The sequence below is a fragment of the Hordeum vulgare genome, chromosome 5H (genome assembly GCF_904849725.1).
Source record: "Hordeum vulgare subsp. vulgare chromosome 5H, MorexV3_pseudomolecules_assembly, whole genome shotgun sequence".
In the NCBI taxonomy this organism is placed as follows: Eukaryota; Viridiplantae; Streptophyta; class Magnoliopsida; order Poales; family Poaceae; genus Hordeum; species Hordeum vulgare.
Genome location: NC_058522.1, coordinates 530,585,137 through 530,612,838, shown reverse-complemented (window position 1 = coordinate 530,612,838; position 27,702 = coordinate 530,585,137). Strand labels below are relative to the sequence as shown.

Here is a 27,702-nt window from a genome sequence, read left to right as displayed (position 1 = left end):
CTTTCTAACTCTTATATTGAAACTAAATTTACCTTCTTCGCCTTAATGTAGCATCACACGTATCTTGCTGCTGGAAGATATGCTTTCATCCTCATATTTTCTACAATGCAAATGAAACTTAGATAAATGTTGTTTGAAGATTTTGCATCGATTATCCTTTCACGGTCCCTGCAATGCAAAAGATGATGTCAGGCCAAAATGTTTTACTTACAATCATCTTTTTTTACCATTAGTAGATTTGCTTTGTACTCATCTCTTCTACAGTATGTGAAATGAATGTACATGTTCTGGATAAGTCAACCATTTTTGTTTAGAGATTTATCATATGTTGTTCTTTCCAGGTCCGTGTAATGGTGTTGCGAGGACGTGATCCATGGCTACAACTAAAGATTTCCCCCAAAGTTGTATGGGATGACCTTTGTCATTTAGTCATTGAGCTAAAATATGTTGGTACTCGTGAACCACACCACACATGATTGTCCCAAATACTATTATGTATGAAGTCTTGGTAATTGGATAATCCACATGGTTCTTCTTCTAATTTAGGAGATGCTTTATTTGGCTTGTGATAATCATTATAATATGCTTAATTTTCCATCTTAATAGATCAGTTCTTGCATATTGTTTTCTATTATACATTGTCTAGTTTCAGATGATCACCAACTTATCCTATTTGTGTTGTGCCTTAAAGAATCCCTAGAAAGATTTGCATGCTATTTAATTGCCTTTGAAAGTGCTCTGCTTCAAAACTGTTTCTTAATGACTCTACTCTCTTGAGTCGAGACATTTTACTTCAGTTCGAAAGTTGACTGATAGAATTGCATTTTTATAATAAGTTCCCTGAGATGAAAAACTCGAGGCTCTCGCCGAAAAGTATTGTTTGGTTGAGAAATAGGGACATGAAGACTTTGTTGATGAATAATTAGCTTCTTGTCGGTTATAATGGAGCGGGTGCAGCAAATCGCACTTTTCCCTTCTAGTAATAGTTGAATTGATATGAACACATGACATCCAATAAATTGTGAAGCTAATAAAGTGATAAGTAATCCAAGATTTCCTATAATATTAGGTGCATATTATCTCATATAGTTTTCGGTAGTCTTTCAAACTTTTCATAAGCGGTAATGTAATTATTGAAGGACACTATCCACCATGAGTTTTCAACACGTGTATAATATAGATAACACTTTTTTTTGGTACAACCCCGGACAAAACAACGGTCCAGATCGCCCGATACACTTTCATACAAAAGTGCAAGATCATCCTAGCACCTAACCCCCCCCCCCCCCGAGGGGGCCAACGTACGCGTATCAGCACCGTAGCATACAGCAGACGCCACGAGTGAGGTGTTGGGGAACGTCACGTGGGAAACAAAAAAAATTCCTACACTCACCAAGATCAATCTATGGAGACTAACATCTATGAGAGGGGGAGTGCATCTACATACCCTTGTCGATCACTAAGCGGAAGCGTATATAATGCGGTTGATGGAGTCGTACGTCTTCATGATCCAATCGCGGTCCGTCCCAATCTAGCGCCGAACGGACGGCACCTCCGTGTTCAGCACACGTATAGCTCGATGACGTCTTCGCCTTCTTGATCCAGCAAGCCGGGCGAAGTAGTAGATGAGTTCCGGTAGCACAACGGCGTAGTGTCGGTGGTGGTGAAACTATTTCTGGAGGGCTTCACCAAGCACAACAGAATTAGAGCAGAGGATGAACTCGAGGAAGGAGGATTAGAGGTAGCTAGGGCTAGCTCTAATTAGTCAACTAGGACCAACTAGACTAGAACTAGATCAACTAGAGGAGGCTCTAAAACTTGTGTTCTAGGGGCTAGCCCTGCTCCTCTATTTATATGTTGAGCCCTTGGGTTGTAACTTGGGGAGAGGGCCTCCCCAAAGTCGGTTTGGAACGTAAGGAACAGGCCTCTGTTGGGGAACGTTGCATGGGAAACAAAAAATTTCATACACACACGAAGACCTATCATGGTGATGTCCATCTACGAGAGGAGATTTGGATCTACGTACCCTTGTAGATCGCACAGCAGGAAGCGTTAAGAAACGCGGTTGATGTAGTGGAATGTCTTCACGTCCCTCAAACCGCCCCACGAACCGCCCCATGAATCGTCCCGCGATCCGTCCCATGATCCGTCCTGCGATCCGTCCCACGAACCGTCTTGCGATCCGTTGCACGAACCGTCTTGCGATCCATCTCACGACTTGTTCCGTTCTAGTGCTGAACGGACGGCACCTTTGCGTTCAGCACACGTACAACTCGATGACGATCTCCACCTTCTTGATCCAGCAAGAGGGGGCGGAGAGGTAGAAGAGTTCTCCGGCAGCGTGACGGCGCTCCGGTGGTGGTGACGATCTAATCCTGCAGGGCTCCGCCCGAGCTCCGCAGAAATACGATCTAGAGGAAAAACTGCGTGGTATAGGGTCGAGCAGCATGTGGCAAAGTTGTGTCTCAAAAACCCTCAATACCTCTAGTATATATAGGAGGGAGGGAGGGGAGGAGGCAGCCTCAAACCCTCAAGGTTTGGCCGAAATTAGAGGTGGAGGAGTCCTACTCCAATCCTACTTGGAGTAGGATTCCACCTTCCCACTTGGACTCTTTCCACCTTATGTTTTTTTCCTTCTCAAACCTTATGGGCCTTAGTGGGAACTTATTCCAGCCCACTAGGGGCTGGTTTATCTCTTACCATATCCCATGAGACCCCTTGGGGCGTGACACCCCTCCCGATGGTCCCCGGCACCCCTCCCGGCACTCCCGGCACACTACCGATGAGCCCAAAACTTTTCCGGTGACCAAAACAGGACTTCCTATATATCAATATTTACCTCCGGACCATTCAGGAGTTCCTCATGACGTCCTGGATCTCATCCGGGACTCCGAAAAACTTTCGGTTACCAACACCTATAACTCAACTATACCGAAACGTCACCGAACCTTAAGTGTGCAGACCATGCGGGTTCGAGAACTATGTAGACATGACCCGAGACACTCCTCGGTCAATATCCAATAGCGTGACCTGGATGCCCATATTGGATCCTACATATTCTCCAAAGATCTTATCGGTTGAACCTCAGTGTCAAGGATTCATATAATCCCGTATGTCATTCCCTTCGTCCTTTGGTATGTTACTTGCCCGAGATTTGATCGTCGGTATCCCGATACCTATTTCAATCTCGTTACCGGCAAGTCTCTTTACTCGTTCCGTAATACAAGATCCCGTGACTTACACTTAGTCACATTGCTTGCAAGGCTTGTGTGTGATTTTGTATTACCGAGTTGGCCCCGAGATACCTCTCCGTCACACGGAGTGACAAATCCCAGTCTTGATCCATACTAACTCAACGGACACCTTAGGAGATACCTGTAGAGCACCTTTATAGTCACCCAGTTACGTTGTGACGTTTGATGCACACAAGGTATTCCTCCGGTGCCAGTGAGTTATATGATCTCATGGTCATAGGAACAAATACTTGACACGCAGAAAACAATAGCAATAAAATGACACGATCAATATGCTACGTTCATAGTTTGGGTCTTGTCCATCACATGATTCTCCTCATGATGCGATCCCGTTATCAAGTGACAACACTTGCCTATGGCCAGGAAACCTTGACCATCTTTGATCAACGAACTAGTCAACTAGAGGCTCACTAGGGACAGTGTGTTGTCTATGTATCCACACATGTATTTGAGTTTCCAATCAATACAATTCTAGCATGGATAATAAACGATTATTATGAACAAGGAAATATAATAATAACTAATTTATTATTGCCTCTAGGGCATATTTCCAACAGTCTCCCACTTGCACTAGAGTCAATAATCTAGTTCACGTCACCATGTGATTTTAACGAATCCAACACCCATATAGTCCTGGGGTCTGATCACATCTTGCTCGTGAGAGAGGATTTAGTCAACGGTTCTGAATCTTTCAGATCCGTGTGTGCTTTACAAATCTTTATGTCATCCTATAGATGTTGCTAGTACGTGCTATTCGGAAATACTCCAAATATATACTCTACTATATGAATCCGTTTTACTACTCATAGTTATTCGGATTAGTGTCAAAGCTTGCATCAACGTAACCCTTTACGACGAACTCTTCAACCACATCCATAATCGAGAAAAATTCCTTAGTCTATTAGTTACTAAGGATAACTTTGACCGTTGTTCAGTGATTCAGTCCTTGATCACTCTCTGTACCTCTTAACAGACTTGTGGCAAGGCACACATCAGGTGCGACACACAGCATGACATACTGTAGAGTATATGGCTAAGGCATAGGGGACGACCTTCGTCCTTTCTCTTTCTTCTGTCGTGGTCGGGCTTTTGAGTCTTACTCATATTCACACCTTACAACACAGCCAAGAACTCCTTCTTTGCTGATCTATTTTAAACTCCTTCAAAAACTTGTCAAGGCATGCATTTCATTTGAAAGTTGTGTTTAGCAATTTTTATCTATCTCCGTAGATGTTGATGCTCAATGTTTAAGTAGCTCTATCCAGGTCTTCCTTTAAAAAACCCCTTTCAAACAACCTTTATGCATTACAGAAATTCTACATTACTTCCGATCAACAATATGTCAACCACATATACTTATCAGAAATTCTATAGTGCTCCCACTCACTTCTTTGGAAATACAAGTTTCTCAGAAACCTTGCACAAACCCAAAAGCTTTGATCATCTCATCAAAGCGTATATTCCAATTCCGAGATGCTTGCACCAGTCCATAAAAGGATCGCTGGAGCTTGCATACTTGTTAGTATCCTTAGGATTGACAAAATCTTCTGATTGTATCACATACAATCTTTCCTCAAGGAAACCGTCGAGGAAACAATGGTTTGACTTCCTATGTGCAATATTTCACAAACAATGCAGCAACTACTAACATAATTCCAACAGACTTTTAGCATCGCTACAAGTGAGAAAGTCACATCATAGTCAACTCTTTGATCTTGTCGAAAACATCTTTGCGACAAGTCGAGCTTTTCTTAATAGTGAGTTATCACCATCATCGTCTGTCTTCCTTTTAAAGATACATCTTTACTTAATAGTCTTACTACCATCAATTAGTTCTTCCAAAGTCTACACTTTGTTTTATACATGGATCCTCTCTCGGATTTCATGGCCTCCAGCCATTTGTCGGAATCTGGGCCCACCATTGCTTCTCCATAACTCGTAGGTTCATTGTTGCTCAACAACATGACCTCCAAGACAGGGTTACCGTACCACTGTGTAGTAGTATGCGACCTTGCCAACCTACGAGGTTTGTAGTAACTTGATCCAAAGCTCAATGATCACCATCATCAGTTTTCTACTTCAATTGGTGTAGGCGCCACAGGAACAACTTCATGCGCCGTGCTACACTCTGGTTGAAGTGACGGTTTAATAACCTCATCAAGTTCCACCACCCTCCCACTCAATTCTTTCGAGAGAAACCTTTCCTCGAGAAAGGATCCGTTTCTAGAAACAAACATTCTGCTTCCAGATGTGAGATAGGAGATGTATCCAACTGCTTTGGATATCCTATGAAGACGCATTTATCCGCTTTGGGTTCGAGCTTATCAGACTGAAACCTTTTCACATAAGCGTCGCAGCCCCAAACTTTCAAGAAACGACTACTTAGATTTCTCTAAACCTCAGTTTATAGTGTGTCATCTCAACGGAATTACGTGGTGCCCTATTTAAAGTGAATGCGGTTGTCTCTAATGCATAACCTATAAATGATAGTGGTAAATCGATAAGAGACATCATAGTATGCACCATATCAAATAGGTCGCGGCTATGACACCCTCACACCATGGTGTTCTTGGTGGCATGAATTGCGAAACAATTTCCACATTGTCTTTAACTGCGTACCAAAACTCGTAACTCAGATACTCATCTCTATGATCATATCGTAGACTGTTTATCCTCTTGTCACGACGATCTTCACTCTAAAATAGCTTTGAACTTTTCAACATTTCAGACTTGTGATTCATCAAGTAAATACTCCTGTATCTACTCAAATCGTTAGTGAAGTAAGAACATAACGATATCCACTGCGTGCCTCAGCACTCATTGGACTGCACACATCCAAAATGTATTACTCCCAACATGTTACTCTCTTGTTTCATGTGGCATGATCTGCATGTCTCAAGTGATTCAAAATCAAGTGAGTCCAAACGATCCATCCGCATGGAGTTTCTTCATGCGTTTTATACCAACAGGTATGGTTTGCATGTCTCAAACGTTTCAAAAATGAGTGAGTACAAAGATCCATCAGCATGGAGCTTCTTCATGCATTTTACACCAACATGACTCAAGTGGCAGTGCCACAACTAAGTGGTACTATCATTATTACTTTGTATCTTTTGGCACTAATATTATGAACATGTGTAACACTACGATCGAGATTCAGTAAACCATCGAGGGTAATTATTCAAGCAAATAGAATAACTATTATTCTCTTTAAATGAATAATCGTATTGCAATAAACGCGATCCAATCATGTTTATGCTCAACGCAAACACCAAATAACAATTATTTAGGTTTGACCACCAATTCCGATGATAGAGGGAGCGTGCGACGTTTGATCATATCAACCTTGGAAACACTTCCAACACGTATCGTCACCTCGCCTTTAGCTAGTCTCCGTTTATTCCGTAGCTTTCATTTCGTGTTACTAATCACTTAGCAACCGAACTGGTATCCAATACACTCGTGCTACTAGGAGTACTAGTAAAGTACACATCAACATCATGTATATCAAATATACTTCTTTTGACTTTGCCAGCCTTCTTATCTACCAAGCGTCTAGGGTAGCTCCGCCTCAGTGACCGTTCCCCTCATAACAGAAGCACTTAATCTCGGGTTTGGGTTTAATCTTGGGTCTCTTCATTAGTGCAGCAACTGTTTTGCCGTTTCACGAAGTATCCCTTCTAGCCCTTGCCTTTCTTGAAACTTAGTGGTTTTACTAACCATCAACTATTGATGCTCCTTCTTGATTTCTACTTTCGCAGTGTCAAACATCGCGAATCGCTCAAGGATCATAATATCTATCCTTGATATGTTATAGTTCATCACGAAGCTCTCACAGCTTGGTGGCAGTGACTTTGGAGAACCATCACTATCTCATCTAGAAGATTAACTCCCACTTGATTCAAGCGATTGTCGTACTCAGACAATCTGAGCACACGCTCAACGATTGAGCTTTTCTCCTTTACTTTGTGGACAAAGAATCTTGTTGGAGGTCTCGTACCTCTCAACAAGGGCACGAGCATGAAATCACAATTTCATCTCTTTAGAACATCTCTTATGTTCTGTGACGTTTCAAAACGTCTTCGACGCCTTGCTTCTAAGACATTAGGTATTTTGCACTGAACTATCGCGTAGTCATCAGAAACGTGTATGTTAGATGTTCACAACATCCACAGACGACGCTCGAGGTGCAGCACACCGAGTGGTGCATTAAGGACATAAGCCTTCTGCGCAGCAACGAGGACAATCCTCAGTTTACAGACTCAGTCCGCAAAGTTTGCTACTATCAACTTTCAACTAAATTTTCTCTAGGAACATATAAAAATAGTAGAGCTATAGCGCAAGCTACATCGTAATTTGCAAAGACCATTAGACTATGTTCACGATAATTAGTTCAATTAATCATATTACTTAAGAACTCCCACTCAAAAAGTACACCTCTCTAGTCATTTTGAGTAGTACATGATCCAAATCCACTATCTCAAGTCCGATCATCACGTGAGTCGAGAATAGTTTCAGTGGTAAGCATCTCTATGCTAATCATATCAACTATACGATTCATGCTCGACCTTTCGGTCTCTTGTGGTCCGAGGCCATGTCTGTACATGCTAGGCTCGTCAAGTTTAACCCAAGTGTTCCGCGTGTGCAACTATTTTGCACCTATTGTATGTGAATGTTGAGTCTATCACACCCGATCATCACGTGGTGTCTCGAAACGACGAACTGTCGCAACGGTGCACAGTCGGGGAGAACACAATTTCGTCTTGAAATTTTAGTGAGAGATCACCTCATAATGCTACCGTCGTTCTAAGCAAGATATGGTGCATAAAGGATTAACATCACATGCAATTCATAAGTGACATGATATGGCCATCATCAAGTGCTCCTTGATCTCCATCACCAAAGCACCGGTATGATCTTCTTGTCACCGGCGCCACACCATGATCCCCATCATCATGATCTCCATCATCGTGCAGCCATCGAGGTTGTCGTGTATGATATGCTATTACTACTAAAGCTACGTCCTAGCAATATAGTAAACGCATCTGCAAACACAAACGTTAGTTTAAAGACAACCCTATGGCTCCTGCCGGTTGCCGTAGCATTGACGTGCAAGTCGGTATTAACTATTACAACATGATCATCTCATACATCCAATATATCACATCACGTCGTTGGCCATATCACATCACAAGCATACCCTGCAAAAACAAGTTAGACGTCCTCTAATTGTTGTTGCATGTTTTACGTGGTTGCCATGGGTATCTAGTAGGATCGCATCTTACTTACGCAAACACCACAGCGGAGATGTATGAATTGCTATTTAACTTCTCTCCAAGGACCTCCTCGGTCAAATCCGATTCAACTAAAGTTAGAGAAACCGACACTCGCCAGTCATCTTTGAGCAACGGGGTTGCTCGTAGCGATGAAACCAGTCTCTCGTAAGTGTACGAGTAATGTCGGTCCGAGCCGCTTCGATCCAACAATACCGCGGAATCAAGAAAAGACTAAGGAGGGCAGCAAATCGCACATCACCGCCCACAAAAACTTTTGTGTTCTACTCGAGATGACATCTACGCATGAACCTAGCTCATGATGCCACTGTGGGGGAACGTTGCATGGGAAACAAAAAATTTCCTATGCACACGAAGACCTATCATGGTGATGTCCATCTACGAGAGGAGATTTGGATCTACGTACCCTTGTAGATCGCACAACAGGGAGCGTTAAGAAACGCGGTTGATGTAGTGGAACGTCTTCACGTCCCTCGAACCGCCCCATGAACCGTCCCGCGATCCGTCCCACGATCCGTCCTGCGATCCATCCCACGAACCGTCTCGCGATCCGTTGCACGAACCGTCTTGCGATCCATCTCACGACCCGTTCCGATCTAGTGCCAAACGGACGACACCTCCGCGTTCAGCACACGTACAGCTCGATGTCGATCTCCACCTTCTTGATCCAGCAAGAGGGGGCGGAGAGGTAGAAGAGTTCTCCGGCAGCGTGACGGCGCTCCAATGGTGGTGACGATCTAATCCTGCAGGGCTCCGCCCGAGCTCCGCAGAAAAACGATCTAGAGGAAAAACTGTGTGGTATAGGGTCGAGCAGCACGTGGTAAAGTTGTGTCTGAAAAACCCTCAATACCTCTAGTATATATAGGAGGGAGGGAGGGGAAGAGGCAGCCTCGAAACCTCAAGGTTTTGCCGAAATTGGAGGTGAAGGAGTCCTACTCCAATCCTACTTGGAGTAGGATTCCACCTTCCCACTTGGAAACTCTTTCCACCTTGTGTTTTTTTCCTTCTCAAACCTCATGGGCCTCAGTGGGAACTTATTCCAGCCCACTAGGGGCTGGTTTATCTCTTCCCATAGCCCATGAGACCCCTTGGGGCGTGACACCCCTCCCGATGGTCCCAGGCACCCCTCCCGGCACTCCCGGTACACTACCGATGAGCCCAAAACTTTTCCGGTGACCAAAACAGGACTTCCTATATATCAATCTTTACCTCCGGACCATTCCGGAGTTCCTCGTGACGTCCTGGATCTCATCTGGGACTCCGAACAACTTTCGGTTACCAACACCTATAACTCAACTATACCGAAATGTCACTGAACCTTAAGTGTGCACACCGTGCGGGTTCGAGAACTATGTAGACATGACCCGAGACACTCCTCGGTCAATATCCAATAGTGCGACCTGGATGCCCATATTGGATCCTACATATTCTCCGAAGATCTTATCGGTTGAACCTCAGTGTCAAGGATTCATATAATCCCGTATGTCATTCCCTTTGTCCTTCGGTATGTTACTTGCCCGAGATTTGATCGTTGGTATCCGTATAGCTAATTCAATCTCGTTACCGGCAAGTCTCTTTACTCGTTCCGTAATACAAGATCCTGTGACTTACACTTAGTCGCATTGCTTGCAAGGCTTGTGTGTGATGTTGTATTACCGAGTGGGCCACGAGATACCTCTCCGTCACACGGAGTGACAAATCCCAGTATTGATCCATACTAACTCAACGAACACCTTCGGAGATACATGTAGAGCACCTTTATAGTCACCCAGTTACGTTGCGACGTTTGATGCACACAAGGTATTCCTCCGGTGCCAGTGAGTTATATGATCTCATGGTCATAGGAACAAATACTTGACACGCAGAAAACAATAGCAATAAAACGACATTATCAATATGCTACGTTCATAGTTTGGGTCTTGTCCATCACATGATTCTCCTAATGATGTGATCCCGTTATCAAGTGACAACACTTGCCTATGGCCAGGAAACCTTGACCATCTTTGATCAACGAACTAGCCAACTAGAGGCTCACTAGGGACAGTGTGTTGTCTATGTATCCACACATGTATTTGAGTTTCCAATCAATACAATTCTAGCATGGATAATAAACGATAATTATGAACAAGGAAATATAATAATAACTAATTTATTATTGCCTCTAGGGCATATTTCCAACAGCCTCCCCAAATTCCAGCACCACACGCCACGCTCTTAGGCGTCCAGGGCCAGACGCCAGGGTCCTTGGCGTCTGGTCCCTAACCTCCGCAAAACTTCCTTTTGCATCGACCTAAAGCCCCGTGGGCCTTCCCTCTTGTCCCAACCATAGTATCCTTGCATGACAACATTTCCACAAACATCTGAAACTGTTTCGGTGAATTCTGGAACCCTTCTGGAGACCATCCAACACATATAATTCTTTACATCCGAACCATTACGGATCTCCTCGTGACGTCCGGGATCTCATCCAGGACTCCGAACAACTTTCGGTTACCACCATACGTAACTCATTAATACTAAATCATCATCGAACCTTAAGTGTGCAGACCCTGCGGGTTCGAGAACTATGCAGACATGACCGAGACACTCTCCGGTCAATAACCAATAGCGAGACCTGGATGCCCATATTGGTTCCTACATATTCTACGAAGATCTTTATCGGTCGAACCATGATGTCAAGGATTCAATCAATCCCGTATACTGCTCCCTTTGTCCATGGGTATGTTACTTGCCCGAGATTCGATCGTCGGTATCTCTATACCTAGTTCAATCTCGTTACCGGCAAGTCTCTTTACTCATTTTGTAATACAAGATTCCGTGGATAACTCTGTAGTCACATTGCTTATAAGCTTGTTGTGATGTTGTTTTACTGAGTGGGCCCTGCGATACCCCTCCGTCACACGGAGTGACAAATCCTAGTCTTGATCCATGCCAACTCAACAGACACCCTCAGAGATACCTGTAGAGCACCTTTATAGTCATCTAGTTACGTTGCGAAGTTTGATACACACAAGGCACTCCTCCGGTGTTAGTGAGTTGCATGATCTCATGGTCATAGGAACAGATACTTGACATGCAGAAAACAGTAGCAATAAACTGACACGATCATATGCTATGTTCATAGTTTGGGTCTTCTCCATCACATCCTTCTCCTAATGATGTAATCGTGTTATCAAATGACAACTCATGTCTATGGCAAGGAAACCTTGATTATCTTTAATCAATGAGCTAGTCCTTTAGAGACTCACTAAGGACAGTGTGTTGTCTATGTTTCCACAGATGTATTCGAGTTTCCAATCAATACAATTCTAGCATGGATAATAAATGATTATTTTAAACAAGGAAATATAATAATAACCAATTTATTACTACCTCTAGGACATATTTCCAACATGACGTACATGTAACGACGCCGCATACGCGACGTACACGTACGATACATACCCCCGCGTCAGCTGGTGTGATGTATGGCATACACGCGTCAGCACCGTGTTGTGTGTGTCCCTGGTCAAACCCCATGTTGTAGGTTATCGATGGACCCGACGGTTCCCGAGGCCACCGCCATTAACCCACCCTGCATCGCGAGTCATCCATCGAAATTAATTCCCTCACGACTTCGCCCATTTCGTCGCCCAAGAACCGGTGTGATGACCGTCAGTCGTGTGTCGCCATTTCCTGAGGCCCTCCGTCTCTCGAGGCGACACCATTACTCCAGGGGAGTTATGCCGCCCACCTGCCCGTCGGCCGGTGGGCTATATAAAGCCCCGACACTCCTCTCCGCCACCCCACACCCCCAACCTCTCTCTCCCTCGTCGCCCCACACCTCTCCCCACCCCCGACGATGGTGTTCTACACCGGCGACAACAGCTAAGGCATCATAAGCAACGACGATGGCCCCAGCATTTGGCCGTCGAGCCTCGACACACTGGCGATGGAAGAACTCCACCGCTACGCGTTGCCGGTGCCGGCTCGCAAAGCTATGGAAGACCAACAAGGACGGTTACGCAACACTCGGCCCCGGCGCCACGGCGGAGGAGCGTCGTACCCACCCTGGCGGATGGTGCAACATCGTCGGTCGTCATGCGTTTTGGGACGGCAAGTCCTACGCCGATGTTATCAGCCAATTCCGGCGCTCGTCGGCGGCACTCGCAACGCGACCGCATCCGGCAGCCGTTAATGACGTGGCGGACTCACAGAAGCGAACTCGCGTGAGCTTGAAAAATCAAATGATTTAATATTACAAAAACCAAGCACTCAAAGAAGCAAACTCGATTGGAATGGTGAGCTTTATTCTAGGCATCGTAGATTACCCATCACTCCCTCACTGTTCCATCGATTCCAAAGAGGTGACTTCATCTGAAAATCACTATAAGCATTTTATTTTATTTTTCATATTCATGAACGTGACTAGTTATTTTATTTCTTGTGCACGCTCATGAAATGTGAACAACCAAATCAACAACTTTGCAGGGTCGGTATTCTACATTGCACATTTACATATTACCACGTGAAAGCTTCATGATGATGCATATAGTGCTTATGTAGGATAGTTGTGAACTAAGCAAGCAATTTTTTGTACACCTGCCCAAGTGCAACAAAAATGAACCAGTACACAACATTATAGTACCTGTAAGATAATTTCTGAGTGTGTTCGGTCGTCGGAAATAATCATTAATAAGACATAATTTATCTATAGTTTCTACGCATAGGAGTACGATGTTGAATCAGTAGTAAGTCCAAGGAAAATGGATGAGAAAGAACTAGTGTGTGCAAATTAACCATTTGAACAAAAGATAGATGCTTTAATAACTTACATATTATTTTTCTGCAATAGTGAGCATAACCATTTTTTTCATTCAAAACCTCAGTGAAACAAACAAATGTATATCTCATACAATACAAATTATGGCAGGAAAAGCCACCAACATATGCGGCCAAAAAGGACAGGTCAATTCCTCTAAAACAAATGTTGTCTAATTAATCACAATGAACAACAATTAGCCAGCAGAAAAATCTGCCCCAAAGAATCAATGTGCAGCTCTATTATTCGCACAAAGGAAAACCCACACTCGAAATCCACAAAAATAGTGTTAATCCCGGTTCTCCTCTTTCAGCTGATGAATGCCACTTGGCTGGTGCAATGTGCTGGCGGACGGGTTCACTGTGGATGGCACGGGATCAGAGGAGGAGCCGCCGCCTGCCCCGGCGGCGGCGGCGGCTCCAGCTCCCCTGCCTGGTGGGTCGTGGTTGTGCCGCCCGGTGTATGTTGTCAGGACGCACCTAGGGTCGGTGGAGGCCCTCTCGATCTGCTTGCGCACATTACAATTCTCGGCGGTGCACTTGTAGTAGCTCCTGTATGGATTTAAACAATTCAGAGGATCCAAATGGGAACTTAATTCTTGAACCACTTTGTAATGTCATTGTAGGTGATAAAAGTTGTCCCGCTAGATAAATAAGGCAAGTCTTCTAAATCATCAATCATGTATCTAAATCACAAACCTCGTTAAAACGGACCAATTTACTAGATGACATCTCTTAGGCCCTGTTTAAACCATAATAGATTATGATAATCTGGATTACGAAGATAGATTATATAATCTGGTTTATAAAAATAATCTAGGTGGGCATGTTTGGAGGCCATATTATATAAACTGTAATCCAGCTTTTACATTGCATAATGACCTGTCTGCCCTCTGCTTTTTTAAAAAATAGAAGGGTGACGGTGGTAGAAATGTAATTATCTCCATCTTTACAAGGGTAATGGGTCATTAGCAACCCATAATCTGATTTTAGCTGGGGTAGAATAGATTATGAGTTTTTAATAATCTGTCTATCTAGTTTTTATAATCTACACCATAACATGCCCTGTTTGGAAACAGAATAGATTATAAAAACTAGATTACATAATCTGAATGGTTCCAAACAGGGCCTTAGTCACACGATTTTCTAACTAAAATTCACTCTCTATATAATTTTAGGATGTGTGCAAATATTAACTGCTAGGGATGACGTCAAGAGATATCCCATTCTGTAGCATATATGCTTTCATTTTCATCTCTACATTAGAATTATATCTCTTCAACATTGTGCATGACGTGTGCCAAGGTGGTGATTGTTTCCTTAAAGGACAACCCTACCTTATATCCCATGGGGGCTCTTCCTTTTGAAATTCCTTTTTAATATGCAAAGTAAATAGCATGCAAGGAAATCTAACCCATTTTCAAGGACAGGTGATAGTCCTGAAGATCCTTGATGACCAAATTGGTTGTGGTTGCGGATATCAGGACAACACTATGCTTGAATGAAGCGAATCCTCATAAGAGACTCTCACATAGTGCACAATTATCCTTTTGTGTCAGTGCATACACTTTTCTTCAAAACTCGGTCAGCTCAAACGTCCTAGATTTATAGGTTGCAGTGCTATGGAATAGATTTACGGACGTACATGTCCTTATCCGCACTAATCTCTCCTATATTTTCAAGTTGCCCCTAATTTCTAATTTGACGAGTTTTGACATCAATTTAAAAATCCTCAAAAAACATCGACCCTTTCGGGGCTAGCTTCCGAAACGCCTATGATCAACATTCATTTTCATAGGAATTTGAAAAGAAAAAATGATTACCTCAATTGCCCCTTCAATTTGATGAGTTATTAAATTTCTTCAAATACTAGCTAATTGGCCGTGCATTGCAATGGGAGCATACATATTTTACTGGTTCACATCAATTGTATCTTGCATATACCACCTTCCACCCACTATCTCCACCTCCCCATTCCAATTTTACCACCTATGTCAATGACTTGTCCTGCCACAATCTCACTTCCACTACCACCCATGCATACCTTGGATTTTAAACATAGAATTGTATATAAAACAAAAGTGGAAAACACATGAGCTCACAAGTGGACCTAAAGATATGGTAGAAATCATGTCGAAAAGAAAGTGTGCTTCTTGAACAACTCATAATGTGCAAAAATATTAAGCAAATCAGTAGTTGAATGCTCGGATTACCAATTTTCTTGAGTATATTTTTCGAACTATTATGTTTTACAACATCCTTCTTAAGCGCTAGCTAGCCTTTGCATAGAATATTCGCCTTCTCACAACATTGATGAATCGCTAGGGCTTGGACGCACTCGTAAGAAGATGTAGTACTATCAAATAGTATTCAGTAATGGATTAGGGAGGACACCTATTCGGATATTTTATTTTCATGTACTACATTCTCATATTACTGAAGGAAGGAGATGTGACATGAGACAAATAAAATTATTAATAAATTAGCGGGAGTATTATATTACGATTTGCCAAATGGAAAGAAGTATTGCCTTTCATACTAATGAAGGAAGGATATGTGATGTCGGTTAAATAAAACTATTGGTAAATCCATTAGAGAGGGTAAAAATGATGGGAGATGTGATGTCATGCAAATAAAATTGGAAATAAATCAGTGGGGTACTACATTTCTAATTTTGCCAAACAAAAATATAGTTTCAATATTATTGAAGGAAGAAAATGTGATGTCAGGTAAATAAAATTTAAAATAAATCGGTGGAAGGGTGTAGGAATTTAAGGGAGGTGAGTGGAACTGTGGAAGTGATAGAAGCCAACGGACTTACCAATTAACTCCCCTTTAACAGTAGATAGACATGTTGATCCGGAATTTATTTTTTGTTCCAAAAGTCTATAGGATAACTTAATGAACGTGGAGGATTATCTCAATGCCTTCCAAGAGATGTTGTCTGATATCAAAGCAGTACCGACCTAGGAGCCCCCTTGATTGATCGAACTTGTCTGAGTCGAGTCTAGTGAAAAACTGCTTTTAGTCTAGTTATATATCAGAGAGTAGGATTCTTTTTCTCCTCCTCTATGATCTGGTGAGGAATCTTGACGTAATAATTTTAATTCTACTCCTCTTCTCACTCAAATTGTTTTTAGGATCACGCGGATATTTTTGGAATCTATATGATGTCGATGTGACAGAGTTCTGACTTGGTGCCTCCTGTTGTGTTGATTATATTCCGGGGAGTTGAGCTCCAGGGGATTCTTGAGCACATCATTATCATTCAGATTTCTTAGTATCTCAGGACGGAGGATGTTCGAAATTGCTTCAATACTGGTAGTGGCGAGATAACCCCGGCATCCCCAGTACTGGTGCAGAGAGTTTGGGGGTACCGCCATACTTAGTATCGTTGTGTTTTCGAGGATCTGAGATAGATGAGTTTCTGAGATCTCTGGTTATGTGTTGACGGATGTGATACACTGGATGGGTAGTATTATTGCTAGGAGTTGAGTGATGGATTTTACTCCTTGTATCCGTTGACCCGATTGCATGACCAGAAAATTTTGGGAGTTCTTAGGTGGGAATTCCAATAGTTACTTATAGGACAATCTTCCAACAGATGCATGATGTGAGATTGGGGTTCGACATCTAGTGGATTCGTTTGTTCACGGTCGTCTTACGGCGGTTCTCGTTGTATCTTAAAGAGTCCTTGTAGCTTGCTACGACTCGGGGACGCTTCGTATGTCGTGTGCACTACCTTGTCTACTGTAGGATCGAGCCCGTGCGATCCTATCCACGAAAATGTTAAACGAAATATCTGTCATGAATTTGTTTCGGCTTATGTTGTAAGTCTCACCCTTTGTTTTGTTCGAATATGATAAATCGAGTTGCTTCGATGTCAAGTGGTGAATTCATAACTTTCCAAGAGGTGCCCTCATATTTTATGGGAATGTAATTTTTTTTGCTCAATCAAGTTGTCTTTTCAATTCTTCTCAATTGTAGTCGTCGTGTCAATTCTTTTTTTCATCCGGTGTGCTTACCTTCAGCCAATTCTATCCTTTTCAAGATTTGCAAGATCAATCTCTCATTTATTTCCGGAGTTCATCTCATCTGTCCCAAGCTGTCTTTGTTTTTCCCCCGCCCTCCCTCCCTTTTCTTCAATGTTTCAGTCATCATCCAAGTGCATTTCAATTCATTGTTGCTTCTGCTATTTCTTCTTCTGTTTCGTAATCGGTGTTTCATGGTGAAGATTTTCAGGAGTTCTAGTTCATTATTTTCATTGTTGTCCTCTTTTCGGGTGAATTCAATTCAAGCTTTCAATGTTCATCAGATCCTTTTCGTTCGTTCAATGCTCTCTCATGTTGGTGATTCATATCAAGTCTTTCTTTTTTTCATCTCTCTCTATTCTATCTGGAGTGTTCAAGATATCTCACAGTTCTGGGTTTCAATCCTTCCAATTAATTCGAGGTGCTAACCACATCAAGTTTTCATTTGTACCAATGTAGTATCTCTCTTTCTCAGCAATCCTTTCAACGGTGTTTTCTTTTAGTGGGCCCATAACCCACAGGTTTTTCCCAGGATCTTACCTGGCTCTTCTAATCTTTCCCGGAGATCTCTAATTCTTTTCAATTATGACGTAAGTATGAATTTCATCAGCCATATCCCTTCTCCAAGATCTATTCGAATTAATTGCTTCGTTGTCTCAACTTTTCCTTATTCATTATTCCGGAGTGTCTGAGTAATTTTGGTGCTGTCTCTTGCCATCATTCTCAGCTCATGAAGACCGAAGGTGTGTTTCTCTCAAATCTTGCTTCATTCTTGTGAGATTGCCATTTCAGCTTGGTGCTATTCTTTTTAATCGTTTCCAATCATGAGTAATTCCTTCCATGTCTATCCGGTGCATTTCAGAGTTGTTTTCATTTCTTGATCCTCCTAAGGCCATCATTTCAGAAGATTTCTTCGTTCTCAGCTTTCAGCTTTCATCCTCAATTCTTCTCAATTGTAGTCTCTTCATTCGCATCTCAATTATCCCGGTGCCTTGTTCAAGTTTTTTTTCTCAGGTGGCTCATGATCTCTTCATTCTCATATATCTCCATTCATTCTTGTTATCCCCATGCATTCCAATTCTTACTGGTGTCTCCTTCAAGACTTCTTCAAGTTTGTGCTCATATCTCTCCTCAATCTTTTCAAGAAGAATAAGTGGTATGCTAAATCCGTTGCTTGTCATCAATTTAACTTGATGAAGGGTAAGCATAACATAACTCTTATTATTGTTTCAAGCGACTTCAATTCTTCTTCCGGAGTGGCTCATGGTATCAAATTCTTTTTCTCAACTGTTCTTCAAGATTCTTCTTGGAGTACCTCAAGTATTCTATCTCTTGCTTTTCAAAGTGCAATTATTCCTCCTTATCCTTTGAGGTGGTAGTATATCATGCTTATTAGTGGAGGAGTCTTGAAGAGAAGTTGTTTCAAGAATTAAATATGTAAACCCACCAAATCCTTTGATCATGAGATATTTTGACCCATGGTTTCTTCATTGAGTCATCTTGGATTAGATTTCACCTAAAGCTTTTTCTAAGGATTGCAGCTATTATGGTGATTATCATTGATCCAAATTCTTAATGTATCCTTTTGGTGTAAGAAGTTGTGCATATCTTGTTTCTCCCAATCAATCCTTGTTTGTGTTAGTGGCTGGTTGTCACGTCATTATTTTCAAATGGTTTCCATAAGCCCACAACAAGTTTGTTCTTTTCGTTGTTGTTTTTCCAACAACTACATTGAATTCTTCTTGTGTGGAGGCTCTTCAATTCAATTGTGGTAGAAGTTTTCATTTTCTTCTTCATTCTTTCTTCCCAATGATCTAGTTCTATTCTCTTGTTCCAGAGTTGTTGTGATGTTGCCTCTTTCATCAATTATCTAGCTTTGTCAAGATTGTGTTCTTTCCTTTCTTATTCATTTATCCGGAGTGTTGTGTCTTCTTTCATGTTCTTTCCTTGGATATCAATTTAGTTGGATTGTTGTGAATCTTGTCAAGGTCTTTCTATCTTATCAAATTTTTGTCCTTAATTTCCTATCGAAGTTCTACCAAAATTTTGTGTGAATTCTTTCTTTTTTCTCATGCCATTCTTCATCTCGTTGCAACCTCTATGAGTCATTGGTTTCACTCGTGTGTCACAGAAGCAACTAAGTTTTACCTCTCCCTTTTCTCTTCCTCTTCCCCTTTCATTCTTAGATCTCGGTAGGCTCCGTGCGTTCTCTCATGAGCCTTGGATGGTCTGTGGTGACTTCAGTGAAGCGTTGTGGCAGCATGAGCATCTGTCGAGGGCCCTCCGCTGTGAGTCACAAATGGTTGCCTTCAGAGATTGCTTGGAAGTATGTGAGCTCACCGACCTAGGGTTTTCGGGAATTCCATTCACATACAATAATGGTCAGTCTATGGACCAAAACGTCCAGGTTCGCTTGGACCGCGCTTGTGCTGATGAGGCTTGGAGGGATATCTTTCCAAGGGCAAGGGTTTTTCACTCAGCGTCCTCCTGCTCCGATCTTAGCCCTCTATTGATCTCGTTGGAGGGTGCACGGGATGGGCGAAGAAAGGCTTCATGTCCCCGATATGAAATTATATGGGAACGCAATCTCACCCTTCCTGCTGTAATCGCTGGGGCGTGGAACAAACACAGGCCGGCTGGTGGCCTAGGCACTGTGGCTACATCCTTGGGGGATGTGATGAAAGAGCTTAAACAATGGAGCATTCAAAAATTTGGGAATGTTATCAGGGAGATTGAGACTCTTCGTGCTCAACTGGTGGAGCTGCAGATGGTTGGGTCTGATCAAAGCCAAACCCGTTCCACGATGAATAAACTGGATGAACTTCTATATAGGGAAGAGATGCTTTGGCTGTAGCGCTCTCGAATCACTTGGCTCAAGGAGGGTGAACGTAATACGAAATACTTGCATAGGAGAGCGGTTTGGTGAGCTAGGCGGAACTATAGCCAGCGCCTTCGCAAGTTGGATGGATCATGGTGTAGTACACCTCTTGAGATGGAGAGGATCTCCCAATCCTACTTCAAAGAGATCTTTACCAAGGATCCGACCCTAGATCCCCTCGAGGTCCTGGATTATATCATCCCCAGAGTTACAGCGGAGATGAATGACTCCCTTTGCAAGCCATACACCGAGGAAGAAATTTCTACCGCCCTTTTTCAGATTGGCCCTCTAAAAGCTCCGGGATGTGATGGTTTCCTGGCATGGTTTTATCAACGCAACTAGGCGCTAATGAAGGACGAAATTGTTGCAGCGCTGGTGGAATTTTTTTGAATCAGGCATTATGCCTACAGGTGTTAATGACACGACAATAGTTCTCATCATGAAAGTTACCCACCCTAAGGAGTTGAAGGACTTTCGGCCCATCAGCTTATGCAACGTCTTATATAAGATCGTGTCCAAGTGTATGGTGAATCGGCGGCATCCCCTACTTACCGAACTCATTTCTGAAAAGCATAGCGCATTCATCCCTAGGAGGCTTATCTCGGATAACTCTATCATCGCTTTCGAATGTATCCACCATATTCTGTCTATCAAGACCAATGCTCCAGGCTTATGTGCTTACAAACTGGATCTCTTGAAGGCATATGATCATGTTGACGGGATGTTTCTGGAGAAGGCGTTGCCGAAGTGGGGTTTCTCCCAATCTTGAGTCTCTCGTGTTATGGCCTGCGTCTCTTCGGTGAAATATTCGGTGGAGTTTAATGGGAAATTGTTGGAGGCTTTCTCCCCTTCTAGGGGGCTACGCCAAGGTGATCCATTGTCCCCATTCCTTTTCTTATTTGTTGTTGATGCCCTTTCCCTTCTCATCTCAAAAGCAACACATGAGGAAGGTCTTAATGGGGTCCCTATCTGTTGAGGCGCTCCGGAGATATCCCATATTCTGTTTGTGGATGATTCCCTCTTGTTCTTCCAGGCGACTCCCCAGGCAACCCTGGTTAAAGGTTTGTTGAACACATTTGCGACGGCGACAGGCCAACTTGTCAACCCGTCGAAGTGTTCCATCCTATTCTCAGATAATTGTCGAGCCACTGTGGTTCAGAAGGTCAAGAGCATCCTGCAGATCTCTCAGGAGGTCTTCGAGCCTAAGTATCTGGGTCTGCCAGTTCCTGAAGGCAGAATGCACAAAGGGAGGTTTGAATCGCTGCGGGAACGCTTGAGTAAGGTTCTAGTGGACTGGAGTGAGCAATACATGTCTTCAGGTAACAAGGAAGTTCTTATTAAATCGGCCACCCAGGTTATTCCAACGTATGTCATGAGTGTCTTCGGGCTCCCTGCCACCGTCTGTGATGAGCTCACACGCATGATCCATCAGTATTGGTGTGGTGTGGAAAATGGCAAGAAGAAGATGGCCTGGATGAGTTGGGATAGACTGAGACTCCCCAAACCCATGGGCGGCATGGGGTTTAGGGACATGAGGTCCTTCAACCAGGCCTTGCTCGCAAAGCAGGCCTAGCGGCTGCTCGACATGACTGATAGCCTCTGCGCGCGTCTCGTGAAGGCACGGTACTACCCCTCCGGGCAGCTTCTAGACACCGTCTTCCCTAGCAATGGATCGGAGGTTTGGAAGAGCATTCTGCATGGTCTACAGCTCGTTAAAAGGGGGGTCATCTGGCGCATGGGCAATGGCCAGGACATTTGCACTTGGCGGGATCCTTGGATCCCTAGGCCCTCATCCTTCTGGCCAATCACCCCGAAGGGCACTTGCCGGTTTAACACAGTCTCAGACTTCCTAGATGATAATGGTGCCTGGAGGGCCGACTGACTCAATGAGTTCTTCTGGGCCATGGATGTGGAGTACATTTTGAAGATTCGCGCCTCCCTGCGCCTGAGGAATGATTTCCTCTCCTAGAGTCTCGAGAAGTCCGGCAGGTTCACTGTGCGCAGCGCTTACCGTCTTGCAACACAAGATCACAATGTTACCTTTGTTGGTGGTGCGTCATGCATTAACTCTGATGGGATGCGCTCTTCGTGGAACCTTATTTGGAAGTCCGCAATCCCCCAAAAGATGAAGATCTCTGCCTGACGTTGTGCAACCGGTACCCTGGCGACACAACAATGCAAGAACTTCGGACACTTATCCAACAGATCATCATGTCCGCTATGTGGTGTCGCGGAAGAAGATTCGTTCCATGCTCTGATTGCCTGCACACACGCGAGGATCTTATGGGTTAACATGTGGCGCCGTTGGTCTCTTCCCGGCGACCATCACCTTATATGTGATGGAAAGGAGTGGCTCCTCACCCTCTCTCCAAGTGCTCTGTTCCGGTCAGGGACATGTTGTTAATATTGGTCTGGCATATCTGGCAAATTAGGAATGATTTGGCTCATGGGAAAGAGGTTGCTCCTGTCGTGGCAACGGTGGACTACCTAGACAGCTACTACAAGTCAATTGTTCTGGCTGGGCGATTCACTACGGAAGAGATCCTGAAGGGAAAAATGCCCTCGATGGCGGCTGAGGAACTTGACCATTCTCTCCCTCCGGCTGTTGCTCCATGGTCGGCTCCGGCCGCTGGTTTTCTGGCATTGTCTGTCGATGGTTCCTTCATGAAGGAGGATGGGACAGTGGCGGCAAGTATGATTATCAGGAATGAGAAGGGGAAGTATTGTTAGCAGCCTATCGCTATCTCTTTCAATGCAATGACTCGCTGGAAGCTGAACTACATGCGATCATGATGGGCATGGCCCTGGCCATTCAACACTTCGCCTCTCCAATGGTGTTGCAATCGGATTCTTCTGAAGCTCTGTCCAGTCTTACAATGATGCATTGCTCCGCTCGTCCTATGGCCATCCGGTGCTAGAAGTCAAGGCTCTTCTTCGTGATAGGGAGTTTTTACCGCTGAAAATTCACCGTAGTCAAAATAGAGTTGTCGATCTGCTCGCTAAATATAGCCGCTCTGAACGTGCCACAAATGTGTGGTTGGGTTCAGTTCCACCATGTATTGAGGATTTGTGGCCTCTCGACTGTAACTCTATTCCTTGATATATAGAACTCCCTTCACCCCGCAAAAAAAAAGAGATGTTGTCTGAATCCCAGGCATAGGTAGCGGTGACATCGATCGCCACCATTGCTAGCAAGCAGATCTCGAGGAGCCCTTCCAAATCGCCAATGATGGAAAAGGCCATGTCGTTCAAGGCATCCAAAGAGTATGGAAAACCCTGAGCAAGTCAGCGGAGGCAGCAACAGTTGACGGCCTATGTGCCATGCTTCGCGTGCATGCGGCGTCTCTCAGGGAGGAGGATATCATCCCGGTAGATTGACTTCACTTCGTCTTCCGGACGGCCTTAGTATGGTTGGGTGTGTGTTCGGCTTTTGAGCCAAGGACCCTATATGGGTTTGTATCGAACTTTAGGTGTTTGGACTCCTTTTATTTTGGAAAATGTTAAAAATCACTTGGATGATCTCCCCCTCACGTAATCCTCCTCTCCGGAGTGGCACGTGCCATGTAAGGCCGCCACCGCTTCATCCCCAACCTTATCTCCTCCCTTCCCAATCGTCCTCTCCCCGTCTCTCTTCCCTTTCCCCATATTTCTCGTCTCCCACCCAAACAAGAAGGGAGCTAGCTCCATGGTTCTAGCTGGAGTTCAAAGGAGCATGCTGTGCTACGGGGGAACTCACTGATGGTGGCTCAGGCGCCGGGCTGCGGATGAGGCAGCCGCTCGCCGCGCGCTACAAGGTGGTCTCCTGTGCTACACGCATGCTCGGTGCGGCGAGACGAGGAGCGGCATGCCCCTGTGACGGTGGCGACGCCGGGTGCTGCGACCGGCGACGTGGAGCGCAATAATGATGTGCTGCTCGCCGTAGTTGTGTGGGAAATTTTGGGAGGAGCTACAAAGCAACACGACCGGCGCTACAACGCACGGATCTCGCCGGCGTCGAAGCTAGAATACAACGTGGGTCAGCCGTTCGCCAGGGATGGAGCTGCAATGTAACGCGCTTGATGCTGCAACCCGCGAAACTTGCATCATGTGGATCTGGTCGGTGGCGGAGCTGCAAAGCGACACCCAAGGTGTTGCGACCTGCGTTGCCGGCGGCGGAGCTGCAATATGGCATCGCTCTTGTCAGTGACGAAGCTGAAATGCAACATCCAAGGTGCTGGCGCCACGCATCTTGCCGGCGACGGTGTTACGGTGGCGGAGCTGCAATGTAACTCATGAGGTGTTGGTAATCTGCGACCAACGGATCTCGCAGGCGGCAGAGCTGCGACACAACACCCAGGTTTTTTCGGTTTTTGCTGTGTGGGAGAGCGGCGGCAGCAAGCTGGGCGACGGTACTTCTGACCACGACGGACGTGTTGCGTTTTGCTGCTGCCAGCGTCCAGAGGAGAGCGAAGTAGAGGGGTCAGTTGGTGCATTGAGAAGAGATCGAAGAAGCACTAGGTCGACCCAATCCAACGGATAAAACAAGGGGTGGACCCGACGATTTGCTACCCGACTGATCTCTTCGGTTTATTCGTAGCCGCACCCTTTTATTTCTGTTGTGGTGGTGTTGTAAACCTTAATGGCTTTTGTTCGCTAAAGCCGAGCAAGCGTCTCCTTTTTTTTTTAAAAAAAAGTCTCAAGGACAACCCCTCTAAACCATGGGAGTATAGCTACGCGGAGTAGATGCATGGTTGAATGGCATAATGTGTGTGCAGGTACTCAGTTCATCGTGCGTGCAACTAGTGTGGCATAATTAACTACTAGCATTTCTGATTAACTGATGTTAATTAATAGAGTAGTACCTCGGACGGGGGTTGCCCTTGACCACTTTCTGGCCGTACTTGCGCCACCGGTAGCCGTCGTCCAGCAGATCAACCTCGCTCGTCGTCTGCAGGATGATCTTGTGCTTCTTCACCACCCTCTGCCCCGCCGGACCACCCGCGCCGCTGATCAACACAAACATACCGGCGACCCGGCCGTTAAGTTCCATTGACTGAAGACCAGAACTCCAACTCCAACTCCAACGTGCATGCATGTAGATGTTAAGATGTAGTGCAGCCCGCCCACCTGGCAATGTCGTGGCCCTCCTCGCCGTCATCCTCGTCGTCGCTGAGCTCGTCCTCCTGAGCGCCGGCAGCGCTGCTGGGGGCGGCGACGTCGTCCGCTCCGGCGCCGCTTCGCCGGGGCTCGGGGGGCCGCGGGTGGGTGTGCCGGCCCTTGTAGGTGATCTCCTTGATGCAGCCGTCGAAGGAGCGCTCCACGATCTTCTTGACGGGGCAGGCGTCCCGGGTGCACTTGTAGTAGCTCCGCGGCGACTCGGCGTCCTTGAGCTGCTTCTGCCCGTACTTGCGCCAGTTGTACCCATCCTTGGCCGGCTGCTCGATGGGGGGCGCCGGCGGCGCGTGCGGGCCGCCCAGCGCCGCCGCGCGCAGCAGCTGCATGTGCATCTGCTGCTCGTGGTGGTGCGGGTAGGCCGGCGTTTGGTGGACCGTGAAGTTGCGGGGCAGCAGGGAGGAGGACGGCGACGGCGCCATTGCCCGCGGAGGCCATTGCGGCGGCAGGTCGGCCTGGAAGTAGGACGACGACGACGATGAGGGGTAGGGGTGGAGGTTGGCGGCGAGGGGTGCCACGAAGGATGCGGCCGTCTGGTGCTGCTGGTATGAAGACGTCGGCACGTAGTTTGCCTGCATGAAGCGAAAACGGTGCAGTTTTATCTCAGTGTGTTCTTCACATTTGATTTGATGCTCCAAATATAAATCTTTTGGAGGCAGGATGACTAGCTATATGATCATGATAGCCAGAATAAACCTTGCATGCTAACCTCAGCAAGAAAAAGAAGGACCTGACGGTGAAATGGATCTTTGATCTTCACTAAGATCGTGATTCTATGGAGTAATTAATCCATCGCATACATGCAATCCCAGACCAAGGCTAGTAACAGTCGCAAGAGTCCAATCGATGCACAAAAACGGAGAAGTGAAACAAAACCATAATCACCAGCAGCATGGGGGATTCGTGTCTCAAGAAATTGGGATCGAGAAGAAGGTTTCTTCTAGCTAGTGCACAAAACCCTCCATTTCATCGACTTGCAGCAGCGAGATCAACACCAAATTAATTGAGGAGCTGGCAGACGATCTTTGCTTACCATGGAGAACTGAGGCGTGAGATTAATGGTCGGCGGGGCCACCTCCTCGACCCCCCACGCCGGCGGCGCCGGCAGCAACTGCTGGGGGTTGACGCCGGAGCCAAGAAGCGACATGTAGGATGATCCAGGATCGTAATCGTTCCCGAACTCCGGGCCGCCACCGTCGAAGACCCGCTCCTGGTGGCCGGACGAGTAAGGCGGCTGCTGGCGCATGGCGTCGCCACGCCGATCGGCCATTGCCGTGGCCTTATTTTTCCTGTTGCTGCTTCTCGGTACGGGGAGGGAGAAGACCGTGCAATTAATGGGCAATGACAGAGACGCCTGCGGACCGACCGACCAGGAAATACAAGAAGCGAGAGAGAGACCGATGCTACCGGGGGTGACACCTGGAGAGAGCGGAGACTACTACTCCAAGCTGTGGATGAGCCATGGCGTTAACTAATTTTATTTCTCTTATTAGTTCATTATACTACCCGATACGATGCGGGTTAATTGTCTCAAATATTTGCTAAGTGGATCCGCGCGCGTGCTGTCTACAACTAGCCGCATCATTATAGCAATTATAATTGGGCGTTATCAAAACGACGTTGTGCAAAGAACCAATCTGGTTGGATGGTTAGAAGGACAATGGTACCGAGATCAAACTTTAGATTTGACGCTTTCGATATTTCCATTGATAGTGATTTGTTTATGATGACTTTATCAATTTCATGACTCGCCGGCTCAATCCCGTTCCTCAATGAAAAGAAAAAAACGGCGTTGCGCACACGGTCGCACCCCACACAACGTGGACCAACGTTTGTTCTAGTTACGTGGACCAAACCTGGCTGGAGAGAGGTGGGGATGACGTCGCGATTCTGCGTCAGTTCTATTCCTTGAATCCAATGATTGAATACCACCATTGATCCCAAGTGTTTATTTCCTGGTAGTAATATTTTAGGCCTCTTCCAGACTGCTGGCCAAGTGTACTTCACAGCCATCATGGCCAGAATAGATGATATAAACATCAATTCCTTTGACCAGCCACAGCTTTCCCCAGCTCCGTGCAAATAGCAGGCTCGATCCTTTAACGCGTTTGTTGCTGCAATCGGTGGGCAAACAAGACTTGCGCTCAATTCATTGTGTGTTTATAATCCATAAGATTTCTACTCAGTTCTTAATCACCTTATATATAGCTGTCAATCCCTGTTCATTATAACTGAAAACAAAATGGAACTACTCCCTCCGTTCCTAAATATAAGTTTTTTTAGAGTTTTTAGTA

The 27,702-nt window shown here is 45.1% G+C and overlaps 1 protein-coding gene across 1 annotated transcript; it reads right to left on the bottom strand.

The window, feature by feature from the left end:
- Positions 1 to 13,381: 13,381 nt before the first annotated feature.
- Positions 13,382 to 26,838, bottom strand: LOC123452331 (probable WRKY transcription factor 58). Its single transcript, XM_045128971.1, has 4 exons — positions 26,442 to 26,838; positions 25,364 to 25,980; positions 25,099 to 25,242; positions 13,382 to 13,900 (listed from the first exon to the last, which is right to left on the bottom strand). Exons 1-4 carry the CDS (start codon positions 26,676 to 26,678, stop codon positions 13,639 to 13,641), a joined length of 1,260 nt encoding a protein of 419 aa, XP_044984906.1. The 5' UTR covers positions 26,679 to 26,838; the 3' UTR covers positions 13,382 to 13,638.
- Positions 26,839 to 27,702: the final 864 nt, after the last annotated feature.

What these genes read in the sequence shown, in the direction of transcription:
- LOC123452331 (XM_045128971.1), bottom strand. Translation starts at nt 26,678, where the DNA reads ATGGCCGATCGGCGTGGCGACGCCATGCGCCAGCAGCCGCCTTACTCG. An exon ending in GAGGGCCACGACATTGCCAG is followed by an intron (nt 25,243 to 25,363) that starts GTGGGCGGGCTG and finishes TGTGTTGATCAG; the next exon opens with CGGCGCGGGTGGTCCGGCGG. An exon ending in AAGGGCAACCCCCGTCCGAG is followed by an intron (nt 13,901 to 25,098) that starts GTACTACTCTAT and finishes AAATCCATACAG; the next exon opens with GAGCTACTACAAGTGCACCG.